This window comes from Notothenia rossii (assembly GCF_949606895.1).
Source record: "Notothenia rossii genome assembly, chromosome: 5".
NCBI classification, from domain to species: Eukaryota; Metazoa; Chordata; class Actinopteri; order Perciformes; family Nototheniidae; genus Notothenia; species Notothenia rossii.
Window position 1 is genome coordinate 55649724 of NC_136903.1, and position 24392 is coordinate 55674115.

Genomic DNA, 24392 nt, shown 5'->3' on the forward strand with positions numbered 1-24392 from the left:
ATGATTATTTAATATATAAAGACTATATATTATTGAATTACAAGATTAGACATACTTTAGTTGTCACGATTCTCATGTTATGTCACGTTTATAGTTTTGTAGGTTTGGGTGTTTTTGCTGTTTTCCATGTCATGTTTTCCTTTGGGTTATTGTCTGGTCCTTTTCCCTGTGTTTTCCTCTTGTCATTAGTTTCCCTGGTGTGTCTAATTGTCTAATTATGTTCACCTGGGCCCCTGTGTTTTCTCCTCCCTCCTCACCTGTGTCTTGTTGTGTGATTGAGTTTTGTGTGTATTTAAGTTCTGGGTTGTCTGTCTGTCTTGGTCGGTTCGTCTGTCACGGTTTGTGAAACAAGCAGGACCCAAATGCAGATATAAACTGAAACTTCCTTTATTTCAAGGCTATGATCTATATCACTGGTTCTCAACGGGGGCGGTACCGCCCCCCAGGGGGCGTTCAGAGAACATCGGGGGGCGCTGGAAGCAATATTTTTGAAAGGGGGGCGTTGAGGTGTTCTTGGGGGGCGTTCACGCATAATGTCTTTTTGTCATGAAAAACGCTGGCCACAGCGTCTTTTCCTGTACAAAAAGCAGCTGTCAGCATCTTTTGTTGCTATAGGAAACCACAACTCTGCTTGCGATTGGTCAGCTGTCAGCAGTGTTATTACGGGTACGTTCGTAAATGCACGAACGGTCAGTCCGCTCGGACAACCCGTCTGTTCTGCCGGAGCACCCAGCTGTGAGCGCTCAGAGCGCAGCGCTCTGGACTGTGGAACGGGGACGCTCGGAGCGCTCTGAGCGCATTTACGAATGTACCCTACAAAAAGCAGCCGGGAGTGGACCGGAAGTCGTTGTAATTTTGAGATCGCGACTGTTAATAATCTGTGTCACTTTGTTAAATTTTGATATGTTTTGATATGACAAATTCCACTAACAGATTCGAACTAAGTGGTCAGTTTATGAAAATAATACCCGTTTCTATGTCTGCTACGACATGGAAGAGCTGGCTAGCCAGGCTGCTCCACACAGAGCTCTGTTTGTTCAAAATTACAACGACTTCCGGTCCGCTCCCGGCACGATGTCTTGTCATGGCACCAACTAGCCCTCTAGCGTGTGCCGCCATATCGTGACACTACCCCCCCCCCCCCCCCCCCCTAAATATTAGCATCATAAAACAACAAAAATCATATCACATCAGCAAAATGGCCGCGAAAAAGATAAAATGCAGACAGTACTCTATTGAATATCTTAGCTATGGCTTCATACCGTCTCCTACCAATGCACAACTCCCAAAGTGTTTACTTTGCGAACATGTATTTTCCAATGAGGGAATGAAACCCTCACGTTTAAAGGAGCACCTTACCAAGATCCACCCGGATAAGGCAGATAAGGAGCGACGGTTCTTCCAGGCCCTCAAAGAGAAACATGGTAGGAGCACCATCAGCAGTCTCTTCGTTAGGAAGACCACCCAGACTGACAGCGGGCTAATAGCGTCATATAACATCTCCTTGCTGATAGCCAAATGTGGGCAGCCGTTCACAATCGGAGAGAAGTTAGTACTCCCTGCCATCAAAGAGGTCATATCTACTGTGATGGAGCGTGATCCCACACAGGTGCTGAAATCCATCCCACTCAGTAATGACACCGTAGCACGCAGGATTGATGAAATGGGCGCTGATACAGAGGAGCAGCTGTGTGCCATCCTGCGGGAAACTCCATTCAGCCTTCAGCTGGATGAGACAACCACTTCTGACAACAATGTTCTGTTGATGGCCTATGTCCGCTATAGCACCTCCAACAGTCAGGAGATGGCTGAGGAATTTTTATTTTCCAAATATCTGGTCACAGACACCAAGGGCCATACCATTTTTAATGCACTGGATGCTTATCTACAGGAGAAGTCAATCCCGATCAACAACATCCTTGCATGTGCTACTTTCGGTGCGGTTGGCAGGTACCGTGGCTTCACCACTCTGCTGAAGGAGCAGGTCCCGCATGTCCTCACAGTCCACTGTGTCTTGCACCGCCAAAACCTTGTGGCCAAATCTAAAAGTCCACCTCTCCACGAGTCTCTCAATGTTGCAGTAAAGGCAATAAACAAAATAAAAGCCCACGCCCTGAATAACAGATTGTTCCGACAGCTGTGCCAGGAAAATGATGAGACCTTTGAGCGTCTTCTTATCCACACTGATGTCCGCTGGCTCTCAAAAGGAAACTGCCTTGCTCGTTTTTGTGAGCTGTTTGACAGCATCGTGGAGTTCCTGGAGGAGGTGGATGCAGCTCTCGGGGAACAGGTGTCATCCAGCCGCTGCGACATCATGTACCTCGCAGACTTCTTTGGCAAAATGAATGAAGTCACGCTGAAGCTCCAAGGAAAAGGAGTTACTCTGATCCAGAGCAAGGCGTTCATCCACAGTCTCACCTCCAGGCTGGATCTATACCGGCAGAGCATAGGCAGGAGGCAGTTTGCTCATTTCCCGCTGTTGACCAAGGTGATCTAGCCTAGGCTACTAAATAATGATAATAATAAATAATACATGTAATAAATGTAGGCTACTCTATGCAACACTATATTTGTGTTCCTGGTTAGTATAAATAACTTATGTTCTGAATGTATTATGAGAATAAAGAAACATCAATTAGTAAACTAATTAGCAATAAAATAACCAGTTTAAAATCGGATGGAAATATTCTGCACCGATAACAATTTCCTGGTTATACTCATTGCAGGTGTCTGAGGCTCTTACCGATGAGCGCCTCCTCATTTACACAGACCACCTGTGGATGGTGAATGCCGACTTGAAGATCCGCTTCAGAGATCTTTTGGACCTCGATGTTCCCACCTGGGTGGTGCAGCCCTTTCAGGCGGACGTGGCGGAATGCGAGCCAGCAATACAGGAGCATCTCATCGACATCCAGAGTGATGATGAGGCCCAGGCTATTTTCCGCACCTCTGGCTGGGGCAACATGTGGGTCAAATACTCTCAGCGTTACCCGGCTCTCTGGGAGAAAGCGAGGCTGCTTCTTCTGGCTTTCCCAACCACATACCTCGTGGAGCAGGGATTCAGCCAGGTCCTCCACATGCAGTCCAAGTACCGCAATCGCTTGAACTTGACGGCCTCAGGTGCACTGCGACTGAAACTAAGTTCTCTGCAACCCGCAGTGAAGAAACTGGCGGAGAACCACCAAGCGCAGGGCTCACACTAACCTTCCCCCCCCCCGCAATTTGGCGAAATGCAACACCTTTCCGACCTGTTAGTTCTGTAGGCCTAATGTACAGTTTTGTAGCCTACTGTTTGTTCTGCACTGGACATGTGTGAAATTGCTGCTGTTCCGTAGCAGTCTGTTTGTAGTCTCTGCTCTTGTCTGAGTTTGTTTAACACTCATAAATATCATTTGTATTCATATTCACATGGCTTTTCTGCTCTCTGGTAAACTAATGATAATGATATTCCAACTGCCCAGTTAAATCAAATATATTATTTGGCATTCAGTGACATGCTTTTTAAATGATATAACACAGAATATTAGTCAACATTAATATTCAGGGAAGAAAATAAGTCTACTTTTTTTGATGGGGGGCTGTAAGAGACCTGGATAATGGACAGGGGGGCGCTGGCCCAAAAAAGGTTGAGAACCCCTGATCTATATAGACAATGACAAAACAGAACACTCACCGCAGAACTAGTCAGGGAACAAGACGAACCGACCAAGACAGACAGACAACCCAGAACTTAAATACACACAAAACTCAATCACACAACAAGACACAGGTGAGGAGGGAGGAGAAAACACAGGGGCCCAGGTGAACATAATTAGACAATTAGACACACCAGGGAAACTAATGACAAGAGGAAAACACAGGGAAAAGGACCAGACAATAACCCAAAGGAAAACATGACATGGAAAACAGCAAAAACACCCAAACCTAGAAAACTATAAACGTGACATAACATGAGAATCGTGACATTAGTATAGTATCTAAAATATTGATGTGTTCAAATGCTCTTCAAAACACAACTGAAAGTCCATGAAACTTGTCTTTCTGTATTTGTGAATGAAGCGCCATCTCCTGGCTAAAACCTGAAATTGAAAATCTGGCAACGCCCTCTTGGAAAATAGTGGGAGGGCTTAACATTCCTCTATACTGGTTTTAGGCAGGTCGTAGGCAGGAAGCTGTAAACTGGAGTCTGAAATGAAGTGCTACATCTGTATAGCCACGGGTCTTTTTTCTTCAATCCCAGGTATATTTTTATTTTCAAAACATTTATTATGAATATGAATTATGTGCTTTGTAAACGACTGAATCTTTTGTGGCACACATGGCTATTTTCAGTAGATTTGGCATCTTTTCAGACGCTCTTAGGCAATTAGCGAGTATTATTTAAGATGCGACGAGCGACACATTTTTACGACAAAAGTTATTACCAGGGAAAATGCGAGAAATATACATAAAGATCTATTATATGGTAATTTAGCATGCTGCTCAGAGTAATCTCAGTCAGCAGCAGCGCCGTATAGATAGAATATATAGATTATATTATACGGCTCTGGTCAGCAGCAGCACAGCGTCTCTCCCTCTGGTGAGAGTGAGTTACTATGGTTACGGGAACGCTCTGTGTCTCTGTCGCCATGAAACTTTCTCACGATTCACAGTGGGAGGGGAGAACGGAGATACAACCAGTAATTTGTTTCAATTATAAAATGTAAGTTAATGTTGCAATCTTGCTTCATGAAATTTGAACACCAAATAAATGACTAATTTCAATGTTATGAGTGACAAACCTATAGTTGCATCTTACCGTGCATCTGAATGACCCTGTATTTCAAGAATAAACTTGAAGATGAGGCAGCTTATGTCTGTCAGCATGGATGGACCCAACGTCAACTTCAAATTGGTGAATCTTCTACAGAAAGAGCACGCAGAGCTCTATGGAGGTGCTCAGCTTGTCCTTGTTGGAAGCTGTGGCCTTCACACCCTCCACAACGCAGTAAAGGCCGGTTTTACGATGTGGCAGCTTGAAAGGCTCCTGAGAGCAATGCACTCCCTCTTCCACAACGTTCCTGCGAGGAGAGAGGACTTCACCAGTCTGACAGGGTCCTCCTGCTTCCCACTACCATTATGCGGCCACAGATGGGTTGAAAATGTCCGTGTGGCAGAGAGAGCGGTTGAAATTTGGCCGATGCTACAGAAGTACGTGGATGGTGTCAAGAACAAGAAGATCCCAAACCCTGCCACAGCCTCTTATGACACCATTGTGCGGCAGCACAAGGGGATCCACTCATCATAGCCAAGCTGCAGTTCTTCATTGCGATATCCAGGACCTTCAGCCCCTTCCTGTTAAAATGTCAAACTGATGAGCCAGTCATGCCCTTCTTAGCGAAAGACCTGGCTGAGTTACTGAAGGTAATAACAACAGTAATTAAACTGAATTTGATTAATCCACACTAATGGTTCTGTCATTGATTTCTTGTTATTTCTTTATAATATGGTAGAGTCTACTGAGACGGTTTGTGAAGAGGGAGCTCCTAGAGGACATCACCCCCCTGAAACTCACCAAAGTCGATGCAGCTGATGAGAAGAACTGGGACTCCCCGATGAATGCTGACAAAGGCCTTGGTGCTGAATCTGTCATCAAGGTAATTTTGATATATTTTCAGAGATGTACTGTATATGTATAGATTAGACCATTGTATTATTCTAATGAAGGGACATTTGTTAAAAAATAAAATGAACTTGCATTAAATATTGTGTAATTTCAAATAAATGTATATTGAAACTCATTTTGTCATTTCAATGAGAGGTTGATATAAACTTTCTTTTGTAAATCATCCATTCTGCACAATTTACAGTCTATGTATTATTTGTCAGCCACTTCAGAGCAAACCAGGAAGCAGAGTAGGTGGGCTTTCTGTGCTCACGTTCAGGAAAGAGTGCATGAAGGGCCTGGCTGCAATGGTCAAGAAAGTGCAGGAGAAAAGCCCCCTCAATTTTCCAGTCATCAGGCACATCAACCCAGTCTCATAAAAAAACGTGTAATAACTAGGTTGGTCCACAACGTAGGACGTAGTATTTCTACAAAAACGCCTCCGAAATTGTAAGATCCCTACGTTTTTTTTCACCATTCATTCCAATGGCTGGCGTCTATGTCACGTGATCTTCACATTTTTCCCTGCATAAAAAAAAAACATGGCCGCACTCCGTTTTTTGCAGTGGTGTTTATTTGTAAATAATTTAGTATAATCACACAAACTCTGTGTTTTATATTTAATAATTCTGTGTTCTTTATTTATTGATTGTTCAATACCTGACAAGTCGGTTCCTCAACACTGCATCACAAGACATCTATGAATATTTGTGTATACCTCCACCATTAAACTGTCATATTCTGCACATCTTATACTATCTACATACATCTTATATAAGAGTATAATACATATGTATAATATCAGTTAAAATAAGTGCTTCAACACATTGCTGGAGGTATACACAAAGTTTTTTATTCATTGCATAACTACACCGTTTGTGTATATATAGTCATTATATACAGTCTTTAATGAACTATTAGTAGAGAATAACGACTAATGAATATACTTTATTGGGATCCTATTAATATCTAATAATAAAAATAATGAAATTCAATAACATGCTTTAACCACTAGGTGTCCCTTTATATCAGGAGTGCACGTTTATGGTGTAAATACAGCCTATCTACCAATTGGATCAAATATAAAAGTCAGCCGAATTAGTGTTGATACTGTGAAGAGATGTATTGTGTGAAAATAGATGCAAGATGTTGTTTAATTGCTGATATATTTATGATCCACGTCACGTTTTCAGTGTTGGCGGCAGTTCCTCATGTTTGTCTAGAAGTCTTCTCATCAGGGCTCTATAAATAGAGAATTACAGCAGATATGTAACATTTAATGCAGCCGAACCGTGTATTAAAATGCCGTTATGTGATGACCTCCAAAGAGAATAGCAAGCACACTCGGAATAAAGTGTTTTCGGTCTGTTTACGGTATTTGTTTATGACGATGTGATGTGACATGTGAGACTGGAATTGCACAGGGGGAAATAACGTATCTATGGCACCATTTTAGATGCAGATTTTGTTAAACTAATACGTTTGCGCTGTGGAACAACACTATACATTGACGGGGTAGCAATAAAGATAACACCATTAAACAGTTACACAACATAACAGAAATAATATCGATAGCAGCGTCCCTAGCAACCACCTTGGTAACAATGAAAACGTTGTATAGACACGATTTCCTGAAGTAATCTTCGTAATAACTAGCAAACTAAAGATCATGTACATCCACTGCACACATCATCTGAAATAACAACTCATATTTCTCGCATAAAATGACATCAAAACGCATTTTAATGGCCAAACTAACATTAAAATAGGCATTTTACACCGAGAATAAAACGAAGTTCGGCCATGTTTTTTTTTTCTGCAGGGAGAAATGTGAAGATCACGTGACACGACTGTGGCTGTGAGGGAGTGTGGTCGTCTTTCAACCAGAAGGTTGTGGGTTCGATCCCAGCCCATGCAGTCAACATGTCGATGTATCCTTGGGCAAGATACTTAACCCTGAGTTGCTCACGATGGCATGGCCAACGGTGTGTGAATGTGTGTGAATGTTAGGTCCTAGAGTAAGGTACACTGCTCTGTATGAATGGGTGTGAATGGGTGAATGACATGTAATATGTAAAGCGCTTTGAGGGGTCTTAAAGACTGGATAAAGCGCTATATAAGTACAGTCCATTTACCATTTACATAGACGCCAGCCATTGGAATGAATGGTGAAAAAAAACGTAGGGATCTTACAATTTCAGAGGCGTTTTTGTAGAAATACTACGTCCTACGTTGTGGACCAACGTAGTTATTACCCGATTTTTTGTGAGACTGGGTTGGGCACATTGCATGTTTGGATCCCACAAACATGAGCAGGGATCCAGAGGGGTGCATCGGAAAGATGAAGAGTGTAGTCCAAAGATTCCTGGAGGACAAGCAGTTGGCAGGAGGAGTTTCATCTGGTAGGAACAAGTATTGTTTAGGGACAATAGAAGCTTGTGTGGATTTAATTATTACGCATTCTTGTTTAAATTTGTTTTAGGAAATCTACAATACACTATGCTTTTTATGTGTACAGATGCTGCGAGCTATGTATCTCTCAAACGAATGATGAAGCAGATGACTGTGGAATGAAATATGATGACATATGAATAATTACTTCTTTCATTTTCTCTGTCAATGTTGTAGGTGATGTGATTGTCCAGCAATTTGAAAGATTTCTGTCTGTTGAGGGTAGAGGTGAAGGCTTCCTCTACTTCCAGCCATTTGAGCAGCGGCTCGATGTTTTCCTGCACGAAGCTCTCAGCACATACCCTGAGCTGCGGAGATTCTGCCAGAGCCTTCTACTTCTGTCCCATGGTCAAGCCACGGTTGAAAGGGGGTTCTCGGTCAACAAGGAGGTTGAAACTGTCAACCTCCTTGAAGAATCCCTGAAGGCACAAAGGTTGATCTGCGACCAGGTTAGTGTCTATGGGGGCGTTCTAAAGGTGCCACTCACTGTTACAATAGTTGTTATATGTTTCCACACGGACCCGGTTGAGGGGAACACACACCGGAGCAGGCATGCGGATGAAGCCAGGGTGTAAATGTTATGCTACGTTCTATGTAAAAGTTTAATAAAGTGTAAGCAGCTAAAAGTGCTTCAACCGTCCATTCTTGTAATATGAGGGGCAAGAATGAAACATGGTGGCAGCGGAAATTGGAAACTTGGAAGTAAGAGAGCAGTACAAAAGAAGATAAAGAAAAAAAACTTTTGCTGTGCAGCTAACCAGCTAGCCTGTAGCTAATAACAAGCAGTGGGCTGGGGAAGACGCTCGTCGGTCGGCCATGGAAGGTTTGAAACTCCCATCAACATTGTGTTTGGTCTCTGGCAATCTTGCAAAGTCATGGAAATCATGGAAAGAGGAGTTTACACTTTACTTCGAGCTTTCTTTGCCAGAGGCAGAAGAAACAATGAAGGTGAAATTGTTCTACTACCTGATTGGAGAGACTGGTAGAGAACTTTGTGAAACTCTGATGAGTGATGTGACTACAGCCAGGAGGACAGTGAAGAACATCATTGAAAAATTAGATGGACATTGCAACCCCAAGGTAAATGAAAAGGTGGAGAGATATCGGTTTTTCGGGAGAAATCAGGGACAGGATGAAAACATTGATACATATGTCACTGATCTAAGAATGTTAGCCAGCACATGCAACTTTGGACAAATAAGAGACTCACTCATTTGTGATAGAACAGTATGTGGCATTATGGATTCAGGACTGAGAGAGATTGCTCAGGGAGGACAACCTGACATTGGACAACTGCCTACAGTTGTGCAGGGCTACATAACTGTCACGTGAAAATAGTAGAACCCTTGCAAGACATACAGTGGAGGAGGTGCACATGATGAAACAGACAGCATGGCAGGATAAGAACACAAACACAGTTTCATGCAAATTCTGTGGGATTACACATGAGAGGGACAAGAACAAGGGTCCAGCCTTTGGAAAGCGCTGCAAAAAATGTGGTAAAGAAAATAATTTTGCTGTCAAATGTAAAACCACACAGGATAAAAACAAGAGAGGAAGACAAGTACACCAAGTGACTGAACAGGACAGTGAGGAATATGAGGACATCTTGAGTGTCACCACTGCAGAGATACTGACAGTGACTGGTAAAGAGGCCGGGGAGGACAAAGCCAAGAACAGCCAGCTTTTCACAGGGATGCTAATCGGCAAGGAGCTGGTGAAGTTTCAGATAGACTGTGGAGCTAGCTGTAATGTCATCCCTGTGAATCTATTGAGCCCTGAAACTCAGCTGGAGAGCACTAAGACAGTGCTGGTAATGTACAACAAGACCAGGCTGCATCCACTAGGCAAATGCAAGGTGAAGGTGAGAAACCCAAGGAACCAAAAACAGTACCGCCTGGAGTTTGAGGTGGTGAATGAGGACTGTAGACTACCACTGTTGGGAAAGAAGGCAAGCGAAGCCATGAAACTCATCAAAGTACAGTATGAGAACACACTAGCTATTGACAGTATTGTCACTGAAGTGAAATCAGCCCACGGTGGTCTACGCATGCAACAAATACAGAAGGAGTACAGTGATGTGTTCACAGGTGACGGCTGCATGGAAGGAGAGTACAAGATCGAGATCGACGAGAGGGTGGAGCCGGTGAAACTCCCCAAACGACGAGTTTGCCATGATGACTCCTCTCAAGTTAGAGCTGCAGGATCTACAAAGGAGAGAGATCATCACACCTGTGGAGAAAAGCACAGACTGGATAAGTAGTCTTGTCACAGTGCAGAAACCTAATGGCAAGCCAAGAATATGTATTGATCCAAGACCACTGAACAAGGCTCTAAAGCGGAGCCATTTCCCACTTCCTGCCATTGATGACATCCTTCCAGACCTGTCGAGAGCGAAGGTGTTCACAGTCTGTGACGTCAAACATGGCTTTTGGCATGTGAAATTGGAGGAGGAGTCTAGCTATCTAACAACTTTTTGCTACACCGTTTGGCAGATTTAGGTGGCTCAAGATGCCTATGGGAATCAGCCCAGCACCTGAGATTTTCCAGCGGATGCTGACTCAAGCACTGGAGGGTCTGCCAGGCATCTACATCATAGCTGATGACGTATCGATCACAGGAGAAGGTGACACACAAGAAATGGCCTTCAAAGACCACGATGATAAATTGAGACAGTTTCTAAGCAGATGCAGAGAAAATAATATCAAGCTGAATGCAGAGAAATTCAGGTTGAGGCAGCAGGAGGTGCCATATATTGGACACCTGCTGACAGCAGATGGACTGAAAATTGACCCCGAGAAGATCAGGGCAGTGAGAGACATGCCAAGACCAACTGACGTGAAGGGTGTACAGAGACTGATGGGCATGGTAAATTATCTCTCTAAATTCTACAAACACCTGTCAGGTGAATCTGAGATTGTGAGACAGCTCACACACAAGGAAAATATGTGGGAATGTACGGAAATGCAAGAAGAAGCATTCAGCTGGCTCAAGGACAATATAGCCAAACACCAGTACTGAAGTACTATTACCCACAAGAGGAACTGACATTGCAGTGTGATGCTTCAGAAACGGGGCTGGGAGCAGCACTGACTCAAAAAGGGAAACCTGTAGCATTCGGGAGCAGAGCACTGACACCAACCGAAAGGGGCTATACCCAAATAGAAAAAGAATGTTTCGCTATTGTCTATGGCATGGAAAAGTTCCATCAATACACGTAAGGCCAGAAAGTGACAGTACAGAGTGACCATAAGCCGTTGGAGAACATTGTCAAGAAGCCACTGTTAAGTGCACCAAAGAGACTCCAACGTATGTTGCTCAGACTTCAGAGATATGATTTTGATGTGATTTATGTCCCAGGTCGTGACATGTTACTTGCAGATACATTGAGTAGAGTATACTTACCAGAGAGATCATCTGCAGGAACAGTGGAAGTTGAGATTGAGACGGGCAATATGGTGGCCTACTTGCCTATCTCAGAAGAGAGACTGAGCACAATCCGCTCTGCTACACAAGGAGACAAAACGCTACAGACACTTAGCAACACCATTCAGAAGGGATGGCCTAAACATAAGAAAGACACACCGATAGATATTATGCACTACTACTCATTCCAGGAGGAACTGAGTATACAGGATGACATCATCTTCAGAGGGGAGAGAGCTGTCATCCCATATTCACTACAAAGGGACATCACCCGCCGGATCCACTCCTCTCACCTGGGTGTAGAGGCATAACTCAGGCGTGCCAGAATGTGTCTACTGGCCGGGAATGAATGAACAGATAAAAATGTTCATAGGGAAATGTGACATTTGCAGATCAGTTGACACGAAACAACAAAAAGAGACACTACATCCACATGAGGTACCAGGCAGACCATGGGCCAAGGTTGGTACAGATTTGTTTACCTTTAACGATAAGAACTACCTCATTACAGTGGACTACTATTCCAACTTTTGGGAAGTTGACTACCTACCTGATACAAAGTCAAGTACTGTGATTAGGAAGCTGAAAGCTCACTTTTCCCGTCAGGGGATTCCGCTTATTCTCTTTTCGGACAATGGGCCCCAGTATTCGTCCCAAGAGTTCCAGCGTTTCAGTCGGCTGTGGGAGTTCGAGCACAAAACGTCGTCTCCTGGATACCCACAGAGCAACGGGAAGGCCGAGTCCGCTGTGAAACTGCAAAATGACTGATGCTGAAAGCTAAGGCGGCGGGACAGGACCCGTACCTGGCTATGTTGGATCACCGCAACACACTCAAGGACTGACTACAAGCCCGGCTCAGGGACTGCTTAGCAGGAGGACCAGAACTCTACTACCTGCTCGGGACAGTCTCCTACAACCCGAGGTGAAACAGACAACACAAGAGCAGATTGACAGGCAGGAGAAGCAAGCCACATACTACAACAGGACAGCTAAGGACATGGACATGCTCAAACAGGGAGACCGGGTTAGAGTTCAGCCTTACGAACCACACACGATCTGGAGGACGGCTACTGTGGTGGAGGCTGTTGACCACAGGTCCTACACGGTGCAGCTGGAGAATGGAGGTGTTCTAAGGAGGAATCGACGTCACCTGAGACGGGACCAGGGCACAGTACCGAGTGTGACAGCCCGTACGATGACTGTTGACACTCACACGACTCCAGAAACTGTTACAACCCCTGACAGAGTCATGTGTGACACACAACAGACTGTGACTACCAGAGCTGGCCGACCAGTTGTTAGGCCACAGTACTTGCAGGACTATGCACACTGATATGGGGTCACTGATGTGATGTGACTCAAGGACTTTGGGGGGGATTTAAAGGAAAAAATGTTGAGTGAAAATTGTATTTTGAAATTTGTATTTAAGAAAAAAAATTCATAAATGATTTTGTACCTACACTTAAAAAGAAAAAGAAAAAGGATGTTACAATAGTTGTTATATGTTTCCACACGGACCCGGTTGAGGGGAACACACACCGGAGCAGGCATGCGGATGAAGCCAGGGTGTAAATGTTATGCTACGTTCTATGTAAAAGTTTAATAAAGTGTAAGCAGCTAAAAGTGCTTCAACCGTCCATTCTTGTAATATGAGGGGCAAGAATGAAACACTCACCAAGGAGCTCCTGGCTTCTGCAGCCTTCGCAAGATCAAGGTACAGGATTTACCTGGATCAACAACAGAAGAAGAGACAGAGTGCCACACAGAGCCTCAATAGAAGAGCAGTTGAAGATGAGCTAGAACAGCTCAAAAAGAAAAGGAACATCCTAAAAGAAGTGTGCGGCGTCCTTCAGAAAGATGCTGATCAACTTGCTGCGCAGGCTGAGGGAAAAACTGGATCTTTAATGGCTCAACTGCTAACTAAGTCCAACACCATCAGGAGGAGGCACAAAGAGAAACAAATTGAGCTGGAACAAACCGAAAAAGAGTGGGACAGCAATGCAAATTAATTGATGCACATGCCATGATGGGTATTTGTTAGCTCCTACATGGCATTACCCCGCTGAAGCTGACCAAAGTTTAATGTATATTTCATAGTACAACATTTTGTCAATTGTTTTGTTTATTGGTCAAATACTGGTTTATTTTTCTAATAAACCTTGTATTGGGTTGGTCACAAAATTCATTCTCTTGTGCTTTGTTCTATCTGAATTATGATAAGGAGTTATCATAAACGGTTTAGTTGTGCTATCTTACAATCAATACTGTATATAGTAAATGTGAAGTAAAGTGTGTCGCCAATGTTAGAACTTGAAGTGGCGATGAGGTCTTAAAATGTATGGAAAGGGTCCTAAAAAAGGTCTTAAAAGGTATTAAATTTGACTTCAGGATTCCTGTATATACCCTGTAAACGGAAAACAAATATGTGAGGATAAAAAATAGATATATAAAACTTTTTTCTGTATTTGGATTTTATCTACATGTACAGTATTGGAAACGGAACACATTTGTGTGTGCATTGAAAAACACAAGTGTGGATCCGGAAATACAAGTGTGAATCGTTTTGCGGATCATGAAATACAAGTGTGAATCCTTCTGTGTGCATGTGTGTATTATTAGACTGTTCTGAGCCCATAATATTTCACTATGAATATTTACTGTATTGAAGCAACTTATAATCAGTTTATATTTTGTAGCTTATTTCATAGAGAAATCGTGTTGAAAATGTATGTATCAAAGAGTATACAGCAGGTATTTGAGAACATTTCTCTGGAAAATATGTGTCGTTGGAAAATATGTGTCGCTGTAGTACATTTCATGATGCAATCTGCATTATGCTTACCATAATGCCAAAAACACTGTTTAGATTATTTAATTAAACTAATTAATAACCTCTTATGCCCCAAAGACCCCGCCGGCGGGGGTTTTCTTTTTTTTCCACAACTCTGTGTCTCAGGCAGGGGCAAGGTGCTTACCTAAATCCTACCGGCCAACATTTGGGCTGCGCTGGGCTGGGCCGTTTTGATAGGCTACCTTTGTTCTATCTATCAGTTTAAATGTCACACATCAGGCCCGTAGCAGCTGTCACTGCGCAGTGAACGATCAGGAGTGAGTTACTGAGAGACCTAGCTGGCAGTTGCTTACAGATGGATAAACAAGCTCCAAAGCGTAAAGGCGTTTTTGTATAGTTTGTGTATACAGTATTGTAGCGAGCCCTGGGTTCAGAGGGAGGGGCTTGCATAGGGGAGGGGTTGGCAGGGAAACAGGGTTCAGGGGGAGTGGCTGTACGGCTGTACCCATAGGATAGAAAAGGAGGACGTGACGTCTGACTCAGAGGTCGCGCGGCTGTGGAGAAGAACGTGTTGCCCACATTCTGTTACTGAGTTTAGGCTAGTTAGCTAGCAGGTTTATTGTTTTGGGTGCAGTCACTTTTGCCTCCACTTGCTGTTCAAATAAATGTTGAAAGAAAAAGTAAATCTGTTTACAGTTCTGTTTTATATGGGTGTTGAAGAAGAAGAAGAAGAATTGGGAGGGATGAAACCCTCTTTAATGGTCACACATGCAGAGCACACAGCACACAGAGTGAAATGTGTTCTCTGCTTTTAACCCATCCTAGTACCAGGAGTCTAGTACTAGGAGCAGTGGGCAACTATTGTACAGCGCCCGGGGAGCAATGGGAGTGAGGGGGGAAGGGGGATGTCCGGTGCTTTGCTCAAGGGCACCACGGCAGGGCCCAGGAGGTGAACTGGGACCTCTCCAAATAGAAGTCCATAATCCAAGTGCAGGTCTGGTCGGGGACTTGAACCGGCGACCCTACGGCTCACAGTCCAAGCCCCTACTGACTGCCATAGATTTAGTCCCTAATTTTGCTCTCAAAGTGCACCAGATTGATGCATTTAACTTCAACATTTAAAAAAAAAATCTTCCCGGGAGGAGGTGAGGTCTACGACCTGCCTACAACCCCTGTTAAATTGTGTCACCCACATTGAGGATGCTACGCCCATGTTTTTTTCCATGCGTCAAGTCAGGCAAATTGGGTCAAAATGTTATTGCATCAATGATCTGTTAACATTAAAATCACTAAATATATGCTGTAACTATGTTGCTCTAGGCAACTCAAGGGCTCAGGTAATGTGATTACTATATGAATAATTGTCCAAAATTACATAAAATGCATACGGTTTTTTGTTAAGTAACATACTTTCGTCGCCGGCCGGCCGATACATGCCGCGCATTAAGTAGGCCTGTCTGTCAATTAATCCCCGGGCCACTTTTTCCCCCCAGTCCGCCCCTTGTCTCAGGGCTTCTTAATATTTAAAAAAACTATGAATGTGTCATAGCCTTCTAACGGGAAGAAACTCAGCTAACTGATGATACGAACCATTTTTACCGAAACAAAACACAAGTCTCACAAGAAGGGTCTAAATGAGCCCTGAGCGAAAACATGCTAACGCACTTAGCACAAAACTCTAGGTATAAATCGATCTATATACTTATCGGATCTGCACAAACAAGTTTAGCTAACATGCTGAGATTCCACAGATTATAGAACTATAAGTATCATCACTGAGTGATCAGAACTCTCGACAGGGGAAGCAAATACAGATCACAACACGTAGCATCACGGCGCAAACACGGGAGATCGTCTCATCTTAGCTGTTATTCTTATCAAAAGTTGTGTTCAATGGCATTAAAACGAGAAAAACACGGCTGAAGGTTAATCCATAGGTTAATCCAATGTGTCTGTCACTTTGAAAAAAGTATTGATAATCCATAATTCAAATTTCTTTTTTTTAAAATAAACTTTATTTTCCTTTTTCTTAAACAACACATACAGTTTCAGTTTCAGTGACAAAAACGTGCAGGTTGTCAATTTTTTGTTAACCCCCCCCCCACCCCCCTACAGAATAAGACATTTGTTAATTGTACGCAAATATTTAAAAATGATAAACAAACAGATGGTTGAAAACCAGTGTTGGGACTAACGCGTTACAAAGTAACGTGTTATTGTAACGCCGTTATTTTTGGCAGTAACTAGAACTCTAACGCATTATTTCTTTAATTCAGTAACTCAGTTACCGTTACTACATAGTGCGTTACTCCGTTGTTATTTTTTTTATATAGTCTCGGCTCCCAGACGTTGGTGAGCGGCGCCAACAGTGAGGCGAACAGAGATGAGAACTGTATTTAAGTACAGTACTTGAGTAAATGTACTTAGATACTTCCTGTGTCACATGCGGAGACGCGCTGTGGGCGTGTTTATGTTTACTAGCAAGACTATCATGGCGGCGGCGGAGCTCAAGTCGAGTTTCTCCGCCTGGAGATATTCTCACTATTTAACTTTTGTCGAGCACAAAGAAAAGAAAGTTTTAGTTAAATGTAAGTTGTGTCTTGGCGGGTCAAAGATCCTATCTAATGCCCAAAACAGCAATTCAAATCTGTTGAAACATCTTCAGAAACAACATGCTAGTAGCTAGGACCACAGACGCAGACTCATCCAACGCCACTCCACCTCCACCTAAGCAACAGCGGCTGGATTTTAACCGAGGGACTGCTAGCCAGGGAAAAATGTATAAAGCCATTGCACTGTATGTTGTAGAACACATGCAGGCTATTTCTACTATTTATATTGCTATTTCTTGATCAACAGATTGTGTTATTCTCCAATGCAATAACAGTACTAAAATGAAGGCTATAAGGGCATTAATGGGAGCCCTTTTTTAAGTAACTAATGTGTTACTGTTCACATTAACGCATTACTTTTTTTACTGATTTAAGTAATCACTAAAGTAACTGAGTTACTTTTGAAATGAAGTAACTAGTAATGGTAACTAGTTACTGGTTTTAAGTAACTAGCACAACACTGTTGAAAACACAGCACACATTAAAAAAAACAAAAGAAAACATGACAAGGTCGAGATACATGTTAATCATGGTTGACTATAGAACATCTGTGTTCTAATTCAGTTTATTTATTTTGTATATATATATATATATATATATATATATAAAAATAAGGGCCGGGACTCGATTAAAAAAATTAATCTAATTAATTAGAGGTTTTGTAATTAATTAATCGAAATTAATCGCATTTTTAATCACATATAAATATTTGACCTGAGAACAGTGAGAAGATGTCAATAAAGTGTGCCGTCACACAGAGGTAATTTGAATTGCTTACCGAGGTCCAATGATCCCCAGTCAGGGAAACACATTCGGCTTTCTCCAATAAATTCCCTCTTCCTTTTCATTGTCATAAAGCTGCTGGATTCTTTTTGTCACTGTCTTTCTGATTGGCAGCTCATATGTTGTGTGTCAGACGATGCAATCTGTAGCAGCTTTTGCAACCCCTTATCTTCTACCACTCCAAGTGGTCTACAGTCGAGTGCAATCCAGTGAGCTGGTTATTTTTTCAGACGTGGACTTAGTTATCCTGGCCCTGAAACCAGTCATCTGGTTGAATGTGGGTTGGGTGTGGGTCATACTTGTCAACCCTCCCGATTTTCGCGGGAGACTCCCGAGTTCATTGCCCTCTCCCGGTTTCCTCCCGGGGTCATATTTCTCCCGCATTTCTCCCGATTTCTGACAAAATCAGATTTACACACGACTGTTTCCACTCTGACTTTAATACAGCTACACCATTGTTTGGTTTCCATGGTAACACGTCTCTTTAGTAGCGCGCGCAACTCAAAGTCTGAGAGGATGAGGCAGATATTCACAGAAAACAGAACGAGAATCGACAACTACTCTACTCACTCCTTTCCTGTAAAATACAGGTCCAGCCCACACATATGCTCCATCAAGGACGGTGCTACAGGCCACAAGGCAGTGCACTTACAACTACAATAAGCATGTTAATGTTAATCTAACAGCTCCGGCGATCCACTAGCAACCCCCCCCCCCCCCCCCCGTTCATGTTTGACTATTGTTCACTGTGGTTTGTTGTTGTCTGAAGTCATGAACGTTAGTTGGTGCTCCAGTATAATCGGTACGCCTGAAACTCATCCAGTGAGAAACGTTCCGCAGGGCAAAAATAAGTGCGATTAAAATGCGTTAATTTTTTTAACGCGTTAATGTTTGTGTAATTAATTAATCTTAATTAACGCGTTAAAGTCCCGGCCCTAATATAAATATAAATCAGTTTGGGAAGATTATTGAGTTTTCCTCAAAAGCTGTTGCCAGAGCAACGCATCCCTCGCCATAAAACACGATATTGCTATAACTCCTATGAAAATGGTAAAAAAAGTATGGGCTCAGAACAGTCTCATAATACACGCATGCACACAGAAGGATTCACACTTGAATTTCATGATCCACAAAAGGATTCACACTTGTATTTCCGGATCCACACTTGTGTTTTTCAATGCACACACAAATGTGTTCCGTTTCATATACATGTAAATAAAATCCTAATGCAGAAAAAAGTTTTACATGTGTATTTTTGATCCACACATATTTGTTTTCCATTTAAAACCTCTGAACCTGCAAACACAAACCGCTTTCTGTGCACGGATCGCTGTGCATTCGTGTGTGGGTTTTTTGAGACTCCCCTGACGGTCAGCCGATTCATACTTGTAATTTTTTCTATCTACAGCCAATCAGATGTCTCCTCAATTCTAAGCCAATCACATGAGCGTGCCCCCACGAGGGTAGATTTCTTGCGTTCATGACGTGGCACTTCATGTATGCATTTTGCGCAGTCCGGAGCTGACAGGTCCATGGAGCCTGCCTGCAGGCGCTAATCTCAGGACACCTCCACTCTCAGTACATTGCCACTTTCCGAACAGGAAATGCACGCAAATACAAGCCTTGATATTATTAAGGTACAGCTCCACTTTCCGAACCATTAATGAATGCTTGTGTACACAAAAATGGCAGGCAAAACCGTTTTAAATGTGTGTTTCCTGTATGGTGAATACAGCTGCTTTATTTATGTCTGTATGAAGTTGTTGTGAGTGTGGAGGGAGCAGCTATAGGTTAGCTTAGCGTAATCGATCAGTGCACTACGAAACCAGTGCTAGACAGTGAACTGTCAATGGGGGGAGCCCCACCGGTCATTATTAACAGGAGAGCTGGATCTGATCGATATGGACATAAACGCGAGTGAAGTATAACCGGACGCGAGAGAGAGATCAGATCAGCTGCTGAGTCTGACGGAGAGACGTAGCTCTGCATGATCACCTGATGCTCCGCCCTCTGTTTAGCGAGCTGACCGGACTGCGCAAAATACGTATGTGTCATGAACGCAAGAAATCCTACCCACGTGGGGGCGCGCTCATGTGATTGGCTTAGACTGGAGGAGACATCTGATTGGCTATAGATGAGATAAATTACAAGTACGAATCGGGTGAGCGTCAGGGGAGTCTGAAAAAACCCACACACGAATGCACAGCAATCCGTGCACAGAAAGCAGTTTGTGTTTGCAGGTTCAGAGGTTTTAAACGGAAAACAAATATGTGTGGATCAAAAATACATATGTAAAACTTTTTCCTGTGTTTGGATTTTATTTACATGTATATGAAACGGAACACATTTGTGTGTTCATTGAAAAACACAAGTGTGGATCCGGAAATACAAGTGTGAATCCTTTTGCGGATCATGAAATACAAGTGTGAATCCTTCTGTGTGCATGTGTGTATTATGAGACTGTTCTGAGCCCATAAAAAAGTGCTCAAACTTCACATGTGTGCTAACAGTCCAGCCGTGAAGACATCTACATGACAGTTTTGAGATTTATTCAAATGCCGTTGCCATGGCAACACAATGCTCACCATGAAACACGGTTTTCTCATAACTTCAGTGAAAATGCTCCAAACGGCCCAAAACTTCACAGGTTTGGTAACGATGCAGCCATCAACACATCTAAGCGTATTATGGGTTGTCATCAAATACCGTTGCCATGGCGACAGATCATTCGCCATCAAGTTAGTTCAAAAGATTGCAGTTCAAATATTCTGCTGCTTTTCCAAGCCTTTTGACTTTCTTTTCTTCTTTTATCACACATTCAAGCCCCCAGTGTTCATGTATAATTTCAATCTAAATTCTTCACTTTCTTCTTACAAATTACATTTCAGCATCAGCTTTTCAGTATAAATCATTCCCACTAGCAATTTCTTCAGGAATTGCATTCTCTAGTTTCTTCTCTACTTCCGTTGTGATAATCAACCCAATAAGTGAGTGTGTAATGGCGGAAGATATTTAATGACACACAGAGTTTTGGCAGCAGTGCAGTCATATCCGAGTCCATTAGATAATGGAGCTAATATGGTGATGGAGCAGATAATGCCCTTAGCTCCACTTCCTTTCCACTATGTGGAATATATGGATTGAATACATTTCCCTAACACTGCACCACAAAAGCATCTACTATATTTCAATGTGAGTTCAATTCAAAACATCTTACCATTGCATTTTCTTTGAAAAGCTGACAAATGAGATGAAATTGGTAAAAAGCAAGAAAGAAGGCTGACTCATCGTCTTCCCACAGCTGCGGCCTACCTTTCTCTTTAATTGAAATGTGTTGTCCTATAATGCAGGACATTTGCACACTTGAAAATGTCTGCAGTGGCTCACAGTATACAACACTTTTACCACAAATATGCTAATTACACACATGGCGGATAGTAGAAAAACTGCTCAAGCTGTGTAATAAATTACCCCTTCAATATGCAACAAGCTCCACTGCACAGAAAAATATTCTTGCTGTCAAATCTGCTTTTATATTCATCATGTGCAGCCACCACGGTGATGTGAAGCCTCTTTTTTGTTGATGGTGCTTATTGGTTACCATCTCTCAGTTATAATGAGGAGCTCATGTCAAAGATCAGGTCTTCTGGATCAGGGTGCCTCATTGTTTGGTTGCAAGATGGGCTACATTTAACAAGCTCTGAGATAAATGATGACTTTGTTAACATCAATAGACAAATAGTGCTTCTGTAATTTATTGTTTGATATATTGCTGTTGTCCGATGAGAAGTAAAGGGTGTTTTTAGACAACTTTGGCATTGCGGATGGCAATAGAAGTGCACAACTTTGGTTAACACTATAGTGGTCTCGTTCCTTTGTCTTGAAGACAATGTTTTTTTTTTTAACGTGTTTATGGTTAGAAGCCTGAATTAAGATCTGTGGTTAACACAAGCTGAAGAGATTTTCTCGTTTTGACATAATCACGCTGACACAAGATGGCTTAAGCTTAGCAATGGTGATGCGCAGCCATGCGACTGTGATGTAGTTTGTTTTTCGCATTACATTAGCTTTTTATTTCTACTACTGACTTCATGTGTGGAGATTATCCATTTGCTGAACAAAATGTGTTAAGAATCGTAAACCTTGTTTACCACAACTTCATTTTCTGCCATATACCAACATTTTGTCGAGAGAACCCGTGCGATGCTAACTTCCTGGCCAGCCTACAAAAAATATGTCATCAGTGCACCACTCTATTGGATGGATTGTTCTAAAATGTGTACAGACATTCATAATCCCAGTGGATGAATCCTATTGACTTTGATGGCGTTTTCACTCGCGCCACCATGAGTTGAACATCACTTGGTTAGAGTTAAATAACAGTTTCTGGATGGAGAGCCAGAAAATATACCAGGATAACATGTTCAATATTTGGCCACAAAATAACCGTCACACAGCACCATACTGTAATCACTAAAAAATAATCCCTTTGCACAGGACTTTGGATTTGCAAAACTAACGAAATTCCCATCGGCCTGAGGTGTGCTTTGTGTTTACTTCTCAATAGCAATTTATGCAAATCTCACATACTAAACTCAACCCAAATGTCATGCTCTGGGCTCATTATACTGACTTTATGCATACAGGAAACATTTCTATTTGTATTAAGATACAGCATTATCCCTGTAGAAGGGTCCATCGCAACAGCATAATGAACAATGAGCAAAAATAAATACACTACGACAAACATGCTATCAAAATTCAATGCTTCAAAGCTTATGACCATAAAGATGCTGCATGCACATTATTATCTTAAACTTATACTTTTTGCAAAATTATACAACTGTAAATAAATAATAATTTTGCCCTAAAAAGCTGCATTTACTGGAAATGTGTGTACCTTTTAATTTTATGTTAGCTTTTTTCCTTTTTACCCAATGTAAACATAGTGTTAGTTTCCTTTAGTTTTCACTTCCTTCTGGCCAAAATCAAATACTGTGTCTGCTTTAAGGAGTGGCATCCCCAGCCAACACTCTGATGAAGGAATCAGTCTGAATCTAAATGAAGATCCTGACTATCAAACTAATCTAAATGTGTGTGCATTATCAACAAATTTAGCCCCTCACTTTTGTCATTTTATGTGTGTTAGTAATTGCTCAAACCTCTAAATGGTTGGTTGACATTGCTCGACCACAGTAGCATCACTAAGAGCCGCCTCATGTTAAGGCCCTGACACACCAAGCTGATTTCGGCCGTCGATAGATGTCTGGCCGTCGATGAGCGTCCGGTCGCCCTACTCAGATTGGTGTGTCCTGCACCGTTGTGTCTTTTCGGCCGTGCCGACACCTTCCGCCGCAGATTTACCTTGTTGAATCGGCCGTGGAGGCTGTCGGCAAATCACTCTGATTGGCTGTTCAGCTTAGCGAAACACTATTTGCCTGAATGGAAGTGGAGCAGTACAGTACTTAAGTAAATGTACTTTGTTACTGTCCACATTCTGCCTAGAATGTTTTAATGCTGGAGCTGTTCAAGATGGTCATTTTAAAATGTTTTAAAAATATACTGTTAGTAGTTAAACCAATAATAATGCTAGGGCTGCAACTGACAGTTATGTAGGCACATTTCGATTTTTTCTTAACGCTGTGTGATTAAAAGAATAAACACAAATAGCATGATAGGCACACACATTTCCTATATCTTGCCCCACTGAAAAGGCACTGCACTGATACTGCATACCTGCCAACCCTACCGATTTGGGCGGTAGTCTACCGCTTTTGACATGTTTCTACCGACTTAGCTGACTTTCCCTACCGATTTTCAATCTTCCCAAACTATAACAAATAAAAATGACACTACATAGAGACTGGACTCGACTTTTGGCGGACACCATTTGCAGCGTGTCTGTGATCCGATCATACAAACAGTCCTCTGTGTTTCTGAAAGAGAAACAACGAGCAGAGGAAAGGCAGCGTTACCCCCGGGGCTGATGGGTAATCACTCCCAAATTTGTTTAAGGGAACAGAGACGAGGCATTTGAGTCCTGCAGGGTTTCCCCGTTAATATCAGTGTTTCGAAAACACATGTTGGCGACACATGAAGAAAGACATCCAGTGTTTGGTCTTTTCCTGAAGCATCCTTCACCTACAGTGTCTCAACTGAAAGAGGACCACAAACACACAACAAATATAATACAATTTTGAGATTTGGGGATATTTATCTCCCATTCTTTCACTTTTTCTGACATTTTCAACACCAAACATGTCGTTAATGTCTCTGTTTAGTGAACTACAGCAATCTGAAAGCCTGTACATTATTTATATCACACTTTATCAGTAGAAAAATGCAGGAAATTACTTTTTAATGCAGTATTTTCTGATTTATGGCGCAACACAAAGATATTTCGCTCTGTGCAAACCTTTGACTCTAATATGTCATCAACATGAAACAAGAACATGAACCTGGCTTTATCCAATGTTCACACAAGAGTTCTACATTCTGACACATCCTTCATATACACTGTCTCAACTGAAAGAGGACCAGAAACACATTACAAATATAATAAAAATGTGGAGATTTTGGAATATTTATCTCCCATTCTCTTACTTTTCGGGCATTTTACAGACCGAACGTGTCGTTGATGTCACTGTTTACCAAACTACCACTTTTTCTGAAAAATGCATACACT

General features: G+C 42.3%; 2 protein-coding genes across 3 annotated transcripts; both read left to right on the forward strand.

The window, feature by feature from the left end:
- Window positions 1–1232: 1232 nt before the first annotated feature.
- Window positions 1233–3683, forward strand: LOC307039205 (zinc finger BED domain-containing protein 5-like). The gene is made up of 2 exons (XM_079681048.1): window positions 1233–2488; window positions 2727–3683. Exons 1-2 carry the CDS (start codon window positions 1328–1330, stop codon window positions 3201–3203), a joined length of 1638 nt encoding a protein of 545 aa, XP_079537174.1. The 5' UTR covers window positions 1233–1327; the 3' UTR covers window positions 3204–3683.
- A 235-nt stretch (window positions 3684–3918) lies between these two features.
- Window positions 3919–13821, forward strand: LOC307038564 (uncharacterized protein). Of its 2 annotated transcripts, XM_079680062.1 has the most exons (3): window positions 3919–5403; window positions 5493–5636; window positions 8273–13821. In XM_079680062.1, exon 3 carries the CDS (start codon window positions 9471–9473, stop codon window positions 10356–10358), a length of 888 nt encoding a protein of 295 aa, XP_079536188.1. In that variant the 5' UTR covers window positions 3919–5403; window positions 5493–5636; window positions 8273–9470; the 3' UTR covers window positions 10359–13821. The 2 variants fall into 2 exon arrangements, with proteins under 2 accessions (XP_079536188.1, XP_079536187.1); XM_079680061.1 differs by having other exon boundaries at window positions 3919–5636.
- Window positions 13822–24392: the final 10571 nt, after the last annotated feature.

Coding starts and splice junctions, on each gene's coding strand:
- LOC307039205 (XM_079681048.1), top strand. CDS start 1,328: ATGAAACCCTCACGTTTAAAGGAGCACCTTACCAAGATCCACCCGGAT. Junction 2,489..2,726: donor ATTTCCCGCTGTTGACCAAG/GTGATCTAGCCT, acceptor TACTCATTGCAG/GTGTCTGAGGCTCTTACCGA.
- LOC307038564 (XM_079680061.1), top strand. CDS start 9,471: ATGATGAAACAGACAGCATGGCAGGATAAGAACACAAACACAGTTTCA.